Here is a 13612-nt window from a genome sequence, read left to right as displayed (position 1 = left end):
AATTATTGTGTACATAATGATTGATAATTATTATGTAACATTAACAAATTTGTAAATTTTATAGATTATTTTCAGGTAATTAGAAATTTTGAGCAAAACATTTCCAGCAAAGATAATTTTAATCTTAGTTTTCAATAAACAGAACAATGATCTTTAACATTTTTATTTTCATATCGTTTTTTTTTTTTTTTTTTTTTTTTATGCTAATGGATTTCTTTGATTTTCATATTGGATCAAAAAATTAGTTTAACAAATATTACTGATCATTTTTCATTTTTGAAAAAAGAAAAATTGAAAATTCGGTTATGAATTTTTTTGAAAATGATAGAGATAAAAAGATGCTAAGAATATTTCAAATTTATTTTCAATATTTTTTTTTTTATTTTATAAAATTTTATATTTATACTATCATTCTGTTTTTTTTTTTTTTTTTTATTTATGCTTAACAATAATTTATTTTCTACGTTTTGTACTTCTTTCTTTTCTCATCTTTATGTTTTATATGAATTTGAATTGTAATATTAACCATTGATATATGTATTTTAGAATTTTAAAAACAAATTAAAAAATGTACATACATTCTAAATAAAATGGTATACATAAAATTTCAAGAAATTTTAATATATTTATTTTCAATTTTTACAAATTTATTTAACATGTTCTAAAAAATTTTTGAGTATTTAATTTCCAATATCTATGATCAGTAATTACATTTTTTTTTTTTTTTTCAAAATTCTAAATATTTGATCAATTTTTTTTATTCTGATCGTATGTAATCAGCCAATATAGTTATTAAATATGAATTTGTAAAAAAAAAAAAAAAAATAGTAATTCAAATAAGTTATTTCAATTATTGAAAATTTTTTTTGATTAAAATGATCAGATCAAATTGTTATCATTGATATTCAAATTTTGATAAACAATTAAGCAATCTAGTAAAATGATTAAGTAATTTAACATGTTTTTATGAAATAATTAATAAATTTTACTTTTTCAAAAAACCAGTAAATAAATTTTAATTTTTCAAAAAATCAGTAAACATTAAGAAAAAAAAAAAAATTAAAATAATGCTGGACAAATAAGACATATGAATTATCTAACAAACATCAAATAGCATTTAAAATAAAAGTTTAATAATAATAATAATAATAATTATTCATACAATAATTATTTTTTATATTTTCAACTATATTAGAAATATAAGAAAGTATACCTCATAGATCAAGATAGAAAACAAAAAAAAAAAAAAAAACCAAATCCATATAGAGTAAATTAAATTTTAAAATTCAAAATAATAACAAAAAAAAAAAAAGAAAAAGAATTGAAGAATTAAATTTGTTATCATTAAATTTAATTGCATCAGTTTGTTGATATATACGTTACTTTCAAAATATTTTAACCAACAATTTACAAAAAAAAAAAACTATCAAATTTCATTTTTACTTAATAAAATACAATCAGCACTAAGTTTTTTTTTACTAGCTTGCTTATCATCAGCATTGATAAAAGAATGATAAAAGATAAAAGAAGAAATTATCTAATGAATAATAGAAGTAATCATTTGCGCCTAATATTTTACAAATTAAACTATTTAATTATTTGCATTAGTAATTTTAATAATATCACTTGCTAAATCAAAACTTTCACTCAATGCGCTTCGTCTCCACATGATAGCATTTCTTATCATTACTGCCACAATCTATAATAATAATAATAATAATAATAATAATAATAATAATAATAATAATAATAATAATAATAATAATAATCGTAGTAATAATAATAATATTTTTACTTCGTTATTTTCATTATTCTCAATCATTTAATTATTAAAAAATAATTGTAAAAAGTTAAACTGATAAGCTGTAAAAAATTCAATTGATAAGCATTAATCAATAAATCAATAAAATCATTTTTATTACCTTATTAAACGGATCAATGATCAAATTTTGATTTCCATGACCAGGATGTATGATCAGAAATTCCTATAATAAATATGCATAAAAATTAATTTCAAATTTTAACAAGAAATTTTAATTGTTAATTTGGCATTAGCAAAATTAGAATATACAAGTCAAAATAATTCGAAATATTACTAAAATATTAGTGAGAAATAATCATTAGACAAAATAATATTTTTATTTTCTAATAATTTTAAGTTTTTTCTTTTTTCTTTAATGTATATTTTTATTCTCTTATACTTTTGTTCAAATATTTTTGAACCTAATTAGATTATGATGATGATAATAATGATAATGATGATAATGAAATGATAATAGCGATAAAGATAATAATGATAATGATAATAATGAAATGATGATGATGATGATGAAATGATGATAATGATAATAATGATAAAGATAATAATGATAGTGATAATAATGAAATGATGATGATGAAATGATGATAATGATAATAATGAAATGATGATGATGATGATGAAATGATGATAATGATAATAATGATAAAGATAATAATGATAATGATAATAATGAAATGATGATGATGATGATGAAATGATGATAATGATAATAATGAAATGATGATGATGATGATGAAATGATGATAATGATAATAATGAAATGATGATGATGATGATGAAATGATGATAATGATAATAATGAAATGATGATGATGATGATGAAATGATGATAATGATAATAATGAAATGATGATGATGATGATGATGAAATGATGATAATGATAATAATGATAAATTATCATTTTCAAATAAATACTTTGTCACATATATATTTCATGCATTCTTTTTTTGCTCTTTTTTTTTATAAAAGAATTTTTTTTTATAAAAGAATATCAGTTAATAGATGATAATATTTCATATTAATTTTTTTTTTTTCTTAAATATTTGATTTGGATTTTTCTTTAAAAAAAAAAAACAAACATTTTGACGAATTGGATGTGGTCTATAGAAGAAGCCATGACCACGATAAAGATTGAAATATGTTATTCTATCTTGGCTATATTCCACTGGTTTACTTATTTCTTTCCATACTTTTTCACTTATTAAATTTTTCTAAATAAATAAAAAGAAAAAAAAAATTTTATTTGAGATAAATTAATTGGAAAAAAAAAAAAAAAGGAATTATGCAATAAAGAATAATCGTTTTTTCTGTCTATTTACTTATTTTTCTGCTTTTTAATAAGAGTTTTAATTAAAAGATAATAAAAGTTATAATAAAAAAAATTATTTTATCATATTTTTGCAACATTATATTTATTTATAAGATGTTAAAAAAAAAAATTATCAATTGTTAATTCTTATCACTTATCATGTTAAACCAATTAAAATTATTCAATGTATAAAAGTTTGTAGTGTAATTTTTATTGAATAATAAATTTAAATTTAATAATTATTACCTTCCAAATTGTAGAAATAACATTTGCAAGTCCTCGAGCAGTTCCAATACCTAATACTGCAACATTTTCTATTTCTCGAACTGCTGGATTATTATATGGCATTTCATCCTAGAATATATTTGCATATTTGTAGAAATGTTATCGTAGAGAGAGAGAAGAGAGAGAGAGTGGAGAGAAAGAGAAGAAATCAAACTTTTAAGTTAATTTAAACATTTATTTGTCAATAGATTTTGAACATTTTCATTCGTCAATTGATTATATCTTCATTAATGTAATCAGTATGACTATGCTATCACAATCAATCAGTCAATCAATCAATAAATCAATTAATCTGTCAATAGATTATATCTTCATTATTGTGATCACTATGATTATACTATCACAATCAATCAGTCGATCGATCAATCAATCTGTCAATCTGTCAACTGATTATATCTTCATTATTGTGATCACTATGATTATACTATCACAATCAATCAGTCGATCGATCAATCAATCTGTCAATCTGTCAACCTGTCAACTGATTATATCTTCATTAATGTAACAAGTATGACTATGCTATCACAATCTGTCAACCAAACAATCAATCAATTAATAAATCAATCAATCAGCCAATTAATCAACCGATCAACCAATCAATCTGTCAACTGACTATGTCTTCATTAGTGCAATCAGTACGACCACGCTATCACAATTAATCAATCAATCAATCAGTCAATCATTCAATCAATCAATCGATCAATCAATCAACCGATCAACTAATCAATCTGTCAACTGACTATATCTTCATTAGTGCAATTAATACGACCACGCTATCACAATTAATCAATCAACCAATCGATCAGTCAATCATTTAATCAATCAATCGATCAATCAATCAACCAATCAATCAATCAATCAACCAATCGATCAATCAATCAATCAACCAATCGATCAAACAATTAATCAACCGATCAACCAATCAATCTGTCAACTGACTATATCTTTATTAGTGCAATTAATACGACCACGCTATCACAATTAATCAATCAATCAATCGATCAGTCAATCAATCAACCAATCAATCAATCAATCAACCAATCGATCAACCAATTAATCAACCGATCAACCAATCAATCTGTCAACTGACTATGTCTTCATTAGTGCAATCAGTACGACTACGCTATCACAATTAATCAATCAACCAATCAGTCAATCAATCAATCAATTAACCAATCGATCAATCAATCAACCAATCGATCAATCAATCAACCAACTGATCAACCAATCAATTTGTCAACTGACTATGTCTTCATTAGTGCAATTAATACGACCACGCTATCACAATTAATCAATCAATCAATCGATCAGTCAATCATTCAATCAATCAATCAATCGATCAATCAATCAACCAATCAATCAATCAACCAATCGATCAACCAATTAATCAACCGATCAACCAATCAATCTGTCAACTGACTATGTCTTCATTAGTGCAATTAATACGCTATCACAATCATTCAATCAACCAATCAATCAATCAATCAATCAATCAATCAATTGAAAGCTAACATTTAAGAAGCTAAGCCATAACGGATACTTTCCACCGCTGTACATTTCACAATGAAAAAAGCTGAAGACACAATTAAATATGAGTGGATAATACTGCAAATTTGTAGCCATATCATAAACAAATTCAAATGTTGTAGGTTGAACAATTCGAGCTACTCGATGATGCTTATCTCGAGGTAAACCCAAGTAGAAATCCTTATCTGTAAATTAAACTTTTTTTTTTGTTTTCCACTCATTAAAATTTGATGTAGTCAATAAAAAAAAAAAAAAAATCACATTATAAACAATTAAAAAAAGTAAATAAAAATAAAAATTTTACTCTAAATATTAACAATTTGAGAAAAAGCTCTTTTTTTTTTTTCTTTCAAGATAATATTTAATTTAGTTTTTATTAAATTATTCTATCTATTTGCAAACAAAAATAATTTAAAATAATTTTATCTTTTCTTTTTTTGAATAATTTATTTTCTTTTAATTGTAATAGTATTGCTAAAAAAAAAAGTAAATAAATAAATAAATAAAAACATTAACATAATGTATTATTTTAAATTATTTTTTTTTTTTTTGATGATAAGAAGATAAAATATGAAATAAAATTTTGATATGATAAAAAAATATCAAAAAATTTTAATGTATGTTTTATAAACAAAAAAAATAAAATTAATAGTAAAATTTTTATTATCAAAATTTATTAATCAATTAAATTATTTGAAAAATATAAATTAAATAAACAAACCATCCATATATTTTTGTATTTCTTCACGATAAAATTGTCCAATACTACGTTTTAGTGGATCAACACGTCGTACAATTTGATCTAATAGCCAACCAAATGTTATTGCATGATAACCTACTGCAGTACCTGCAGGCCACTTCGGTTTCATCTGATAAATTCTTTTTTTTAAATAATAAATTATTAATTTAAATTTAAATTCATTACAAATATACATAATAAAACGATATAATATAATACTGCAATATCTGCAGGAGATAAATTCTTTTTTTTTTTTAGAAGAAGTCATTTAAATTTAAATTTATTACAAATATACTACCTGCAGGCCACTTCGGTTTCATCTGATAAATTCTTTTTTTTTTAAAAAAAATGAATTACTAATTTAAATTTAAATTCATTACAAATATATATATATATATATATATAATGAAGCCATATAATACTGCAGTATCTGCAGGAGATAAATTCTTTTTTTTTTTTTTTTTAAATGAATTATTAATTTAAATTCATTACAAATATACATAATAAAACGATATAATATTGTAGTACCTGCAGGCCATTTCGCTTTCGTTTGATAATTTCTTTTTTTAAAAAAATAAATTATTAATTTAAATTTAAATTCATTACAAATATACATAATAAAACGATATAATATAATATTGCAATACCTGCAGGCGATAAATTTTTTTTTTTTTTTTAAATAAATTATTAATTTAAATTCGTTACAAATGTATACATAATAATAAAATTATATAATATAATAAAAAAGAATTTTTAAGTGATAAAAAAAAAGGAAACAAAAATTTTAAAAAACTTTTTTCTGTTGCAAAAAAAAAAAAAAAAAAAAAAAAACGGCGAAATTATTTTAAACATAACATAAACTACAACAATAAAAAAAAAAAACGATAATAATTGTTGATTTTTTTTTTTTTTGAAGAAATTTATTTGTAAATTTTAATTTTATAAAACTAATAAATAATAGACAAACTTTTTCAATAATACGAGATATATATTGATGATCTCGAGCTTGTTCTATTGTTAATTCTTCATCAAATGTAAATAAACCAGCCTAGAATAATTAATTATTATTTCCTCTTCAAATCTTGAAAAAAAAAAAATTTAATTCTATTTAGAAAATTTAATTCAGAAAAAAAAAAAAAAAAAAAAAAAACAATTTACTTTATGTTCAAGAATCCATTGAACGGTGATATTTTCCTTATTTTCAGCACCAAATTCAGGCCAATATTTTACAATCTAAAATATTTAAATTTAATTAATTAATAAAATTTAAATAAAATGAAATTATAATTAAAAACAAAAAATTTAACTAACTTTATCATCATATTGCAATTGTCCACGGCTAACAAGAATAGCAATAATTAAAGAACCAATAGCTTTTGATGATGAAAATGTCACTGTCATTGTATCATTATCCCATTCTCGAAATGCAGCTCTATATTATGCTAATTATATATTTTTTTTTTTAAAAAAAAACTTTTGAATTAAATAAAAATCAAAAATTAATTAACATATCGTTACAAAAAGTAATTCTAATTAATAAAAAAAAAAAAGTAATTCTAATTAATGTTAAAAAAAAAAAAAGAAAAGTAATTCTAATTAAAGTAATTCTAATTAATGTTACAAAGTAATTCTAATTAATAGTTATAAATAATTTATTAATTAAACTTTTTCTTTTTTTTTTAAAAAAAATGATGAATGAGTTGACTTTTTTTAAAGTGTTTTTTTTTTTAAATTTATTCTATAAACTAAATTAGTCATTTTTTTTGTTATATTTAAATTTCTCAAATTATAATTCATTATTCCTTTAATTTAATTTATAATTAGAAAATTTTTTTTAAATTAATTAAAATTTAAATTAAAATAAAATACTGTTGAAAAGATGAAATAATAGCAATAATAATAATACCTTTCAGCATAACCACCCCAAAGATCTACTATAAGTTTATCATTTTTATAAGCAGCAAATGCTAATCCTTCTTTTTCTCGTGATAAAATTTCACTGCAAAAAAAAAAAAAATTAATAATAATAAAAATTTATTTAAATTATTATCAATAAAAAGAAAAAAAAAACTTAATTAAATCTTTGAAAAAATAAAAATGCTAACATTGAATTAATGAATATTTTCTAATATTTGCATAAATCAATTTCGAATTTATCAAAAAAAAAAAATATTTTTATTAAAATTTCTTCTCTTCAACTTTTGTTATTGATCATTTTCTTTTTTTCACCAATCAATTAAATATGCATTTATTAAATTGAAAGAAAAAAGTTATATATTTTTTAGAAATATATATAGCATTATATATGAATTCGAAATTGAATTATGCAAATATTAGAAATTATATATTAACTAATTTTTTAGAAATATATATATATATATAGCATTATATATGAATTCGAAATTGATTTATGCAATATTAAAAATTATATATTAACTAATTTTTTAGAATATATATATATATATATATATATATATATATAGCATTATATATGAATTCGAAATTGAATTATGCAAATATTAGAAATTATATATTAACTAATTTTTTAGAATATATATATATAGCATTATATATGAATTCGAAATTGAATTATGCAAATATTAGAAATTATATATTAACTAATTTTTTAGAATATATATATATAGCATTATATATGAATTCGAAATTGAATTATGCAATATTAAAAATTATATATTAACTAATTTTTTAGAATATATATATATATAGCATTATATATGAATTCGAATTTGATTTATGCAATATTAAAAATTATATATTAATTAAATTTTTAGAAATATATATGTATAGCATTATTACTTTTTTTTTTTAATTTATAATTTAAAAAAAAAAAAAAAAAAAAGAAGACTTACTCAAAAAATATTTCTAATTTGTTGAAAATTTTCTTCTACATTTCCATTTGATTTGCATTCATTTCGTAGTGTTTTGAAAAGTCCAATAATTAAACCTATCAGAACTGCTATTGCTGCTCGTCGAACACCCATTTCGAATTGACAATAAACTTTTTTTTTTCTTTCTTTTTTTTTTTTTTTTTGTTGAATAAAAATTAAAATAAGTCAAATTTTTTTTTTTTTTAGGAAAAAAAAACGATTCATTCGATTCAACAATACATTAATTAATTAGTCGTTAAATGAAGGATATTCAACATTAAACGATGATAACTGATAATAATTAATTAATCGTTAAATCAAGAATATTCAGCATTTAATGATGATAATTAATTAACCGCTAAATCAAGAATACTCAACATTTAATGATAATAATTGACAATAATTAATTAATCATTAAATCAAAAATATTCAGCATTTAACGATGATAACTGATAATAATTAATTAATCGCTAAATCAAGAATATTCAGCATTTAACGATCATAACTGATAATAATTAATTAATCGCTAAATCAAGAATACTCAACATTTAATGATGATAAATTGATAATGGTTAATCAATCATTAAATCAAGAATATTCAGCATTTAACGATGATAACTGATAATAATTAATTAATCGCTAAATCAAGAATACTCAACATTTAATGATGATAAATTGATAATGGTTAATCAATCATTAAATCAAGAATATTCAACATTTAACAATAATAATTAATTAATCGCTAAATCAAGAATACTCAACATTTAATGATAATAAATTGATAACGGTTAATTAATCATTAAATAGAGAATATTCAACATTTAATGATAATAATTGATAATAATTAATTAATTGCTAAATCAAGAATACTCAACATTTAATGATAATAATTGATAGGCAAATATTTGATATACTCACAAACATTTTTATCAATAACAATGATAAGATAAAAATAAAGAAAAAATTATCAACAAAATGAATTGATATTTTAAATCATAGCTAATTTTTATTTATGATATATTAAAAAGACAAATAATTATAATTAAAATAAAGTAAACAGAAAAAATTTTTTTAAATTGTTTAAACAATTAATTAATTAATTAATCTTTTGCATAAGTATTGCTTTTATCTAATCATAACTAACAAAACTGATAACTGAGACTGATAACTGATAATAATTTTCATCATTTATTTTCGTTGTTTTTTTTCCTCATCCAATTTTATTGGAGGAAAATTGAAAAATTATTAGTAAATTATTTGATTTTATAAAAAATTTTACAATCAACCTATGAATAATTAATTCTTTATCATTTAACACATCACAAATATTATATATTAATGATTATGGCAAAAAAAAAACAAAAACAAAAACAAAAGTAAAAACTTACTAAAAGTAATTAATTAAATAATCAAATTATTAATTAATCGTATTGGAATTAGTAATTAATCATTTTTAACATTGAAAAAATTGTTGCTAAATGTAAAATTGTAAAATGATTCGACAAAAAAAAAAAAAAAAAAAAAACGAATATTTGCAAGTTGCATTCTTTTCAAAATTAATAAATTGTTGTTGATGGAAGAAAATTGAGGAAGCAAAGTGAAACGAAACTTTTAAAAAAAAAAATATTATTGAAAGAAATTTTTTTGTTAAAAAAAAAAAAAAAAAAAAAAAAGGAAAATTCAAAGTGTAAACAACATTTTCAGTAAATGATCAATAAAAAAAAAAATTGATTTCTTAATAAAATTTATGAAAAAAAAACAAACAAAAATGTAAAATGGTAATGAGAAATCTCTCTCTCTCTCTCTCTCTCTCTCTCAATAAGAAAAATCTAAAATTATTGATTAGCTTTTATTAAAAGATGACATATTGCATTGATCAGAGAACTGATAATGATAAATTAACCGGTTGATTTTTTAATGATTGCAAAGAACAGATAAGAAAGATCAAAGATTATCTGTACCCTTTCTATTCCACTTAAAATTGGCTTTTAACTTTTCATAACAAAAAAAAAAAAAAAAAAGAAAAGAAAAAATGTTAATATGAATGAATTAATTCATTTTGCTTTTTTTTGCTTCTTTTTTTTTTTTAATTGTAAATAATATTCATAATTAGTGATGTCATATAATAGATAATATAATATAAATGAAATTTCATGTAAAAAATTTCATAAATCAAAACATATTTGAATATAAGAAATAAATAGATTTAACCTAAAATATAAATATGAAATAAATGAAATTAATAGATTTAACCTGAAATATAAATATGAAATCGATCAATCAACAACAATAATACATTTTATTCTAAAAATAATTTATATTCAATAATAATATTAATAGTAAGTAATTATAATAATAATAATAACGATAATAATAACAACAACAATAATAATAATAACAATAATAATGATAGTAATAATAATAATAATAACAATAATAATAATAGTAATAATAATAATACTAACAATAATAATAATAATAATCAGATGTTTATATTATCAAACTTCTTTTTTTTTTTTTCACATATACTAAAAATAATTTAGTTAAGAAAGCTTAAATAAGTCAAAAAGGTGTCGCCAGTTTAGTGTCACATTGAGCACAACAACCTGCTCGCCGTATTGCATTCTTCAACGACTGTATCAAATGATTATTACAATGACATTGAAATCCTGTTTCATTTAACGCTAAAAATTTTAACGAACGATTAATATACCTGGCGCAACTGTCACATCATCATTATCAACACTTATGCACTCATCTACCAATCAATATTCATCTACCCATCTATTCATTTACCTATCTATTTACATCATCTACCAATCAATTCATCTACCCATCTATTCATTTACCTATCTATCTATTTACTCATCTAATTCATCTACTTTTCTACTAATAACGCTAAAAATTTCAACGAACTATTAATATACCTGGCGCAACTGTCACATCATCATTTATCAACACTTATGCACTCATCTACCAATCAATTCATCTACCCATTCATTCATTTATCCACCTATTCATCTACTTATCTACCCATTAATCCATTCATCTATCATTTCCCATTTATTACCTTTTTTTTTTTTTTTTTTTTTTTAATCATTTATCACCAACATAGTCGATTGTTTACTTTTATCATTAAATATGACATTATAAAAATTGAAACAATTAGTTAACAATATTATTGCTACTACGAAAAAATAATATGAATACATTTTCAAAAAGTAAAATATCAATTTAAAAAATGAAAAAATAAATTCATAAAAATAAATTTTTATTAAACTTAAAATAGTATAAGTTATGAATTGAAAAAAAGAATTCATACTGCATAGCCACAAAATTAATCTTAGAAAATGAATTAAATGAAAGGAGAAAAATAAAATGGATTAAAATATTTATTTGTTTGCAAAAAATAAAAAGTAAATTAATAGTTGAAAGTATTATTAAAGAATAGAAACGAAGAGGGAATGAATGCATATATAATAAATATAGCATTTTTTTTAAAAAAAAAAAAAAAGATTTGAGATTTAGAAAGATTTAACTCTTTCTAACTTTTAATTTTATTTCATACAATTAAATGTTATAAAATGAGTTACAAATTATTATTTTTAGTTGCTCATTTATATCTGATATTCAATCATTTTTCTTTTTCTTTTTTTTTTTTACTGCAACTTTTATGCAATGTAATTTATTAATCTAAGAAAAAATAAAAAGAAAAAAAAAATAAAAATTATAAAAAAAAAATGTTTGCTTAAGAATAAATAATATATTTAATAATTAATATTTTTACGCAACTATTAGTTTTATAAATTAATAAATTACGAATAATAATTAAGTACGTGTGCGTTTACATATGTAATAATTAAGTATATATAGTTAATTATATATAATTATTATGTATATATTTAATATATATCTAATAATTAATTATATATGTTAAGTATATAAGTTCATATATAATAATTAACTATATATTGAGTATATATACGTATACATATTAAGTACATATATAATAAATATATATATATAGATATGTATATATAATTAAGTACACATATTAAATACATATATAATTATTAAGTATACCACATATATAATAAGTATATAAGTACTTATATAGTAATTAAGTATATATAGTTAAGTATATATAACAAGGTATACATATTAAATACATGTATAATTATTAAGTATATAGGTATATATATATAATAATTAAGTATATTTATTAAGCATACATATATAATAATTAAATATATATACTGAACTATATATAATTAAGTATATACAAATAAATATACATATTAAGTACATATGTCCTAATTAAGCATATAAATGCATATATAGTAATTAAGTTTATATAGTGCATGTATAAAGTATACATATTAAGTAAATATATAATAGTTAAGTATTTATATTAAGTATATAAGTACATATATAATAATTAAGTATATATAATGATTAATAATCAAGAATATATGCATATATGTATTCAATTGTATGTTTTTTTTACATTTTCACACTGCAATAAATGCTTATGATAAGCATTAATTTTTGATAAGAATTAAAAATTTTCATTACAACAACAAAATTTTTCAAAAAATATTAAAAGACAAAAACAAAAACAAAAAAAAAAAAAAAAAAGAAATGAACCAGTTTTGACTATTTGTGGTGACAAAGTTGTTGACATTTACTTTAACGTAAATAACATTTTGTATAACTAGTAGCAATAACAATATTATTTTATCAAATAATATAGAATGAAACTTTGGGTAATGATAGCAATTTTTTATTTTTTACTTTTATAATATTATTATCATTTATTATTATTATTATTATTGCTATTGTTATTGTTAATAATTATTGCTATTATTTACTGTCATTATTGTTTATTATTAGTGTTATTATTATTATTATGACGAACCACTATTATTTTTTATTGCTATTATTTACTATCTTTATTAATTATTATTTTTATTTAAATAAATAATTCGAAAAAATTGCACCAACTAAAATCATAGCATTGTTATAATTATTAAAAGATGAA

The 13612-nt window shown here is 19.6% G+C and overlaps 1 protein-coding gene across 1 annotated transcript; it reads right to left on the bottom strand.

Moving 5' to 3' along the window:
* Positions 1–1591: 1591 nt before the first annotated feature.
* Positions 1592–8685, bottom strand: Bm18095 (Uncharacterized protein; the record flags this gene model as incomplete). The annotated part of the gene is made up of 11 exons (XM_043076017.1): positions 1592–1699; positions 1923–1985; positions 2903–3034; positions 3379–3486; positions 4930–5129; positions 5666–5813; positions 6651–6731; positions 6842–6916; positions 6995–7115; positions 7590–7617; positions 8649–8685. The coding sequence occupies 11 exons, from the start codon at positions 8683–8685 to the stop codon at positions 1592–1594; spliced, it is 1101 nt and encodes a 366-aa protein (XP_042931951.1).
* Between the last annotated feature and the right edge of the window lie 4927 nt (positions 8686–13612).

Source organism: Brugia malayi (genome assembly GCF_000002995.4).
Source record: "Brugia malayi strain FR3 genome assembly, contig: Bm_v4_ChrX_scaffold_001, whole genome shotgun sequence".
Taxonomy (NCBI): domain Eukaryota; kingdom Metazoa; phylum Nematoda; class Chromadorea; order Rhabditida; family Onchocercidae; genus Brugia; species Brugia malayi.
The sequence above is the reverse complement of the archived record's forward strand: the minus strand, read 5'-3'. Positions and strand labels throughout refer to the sequence as shown.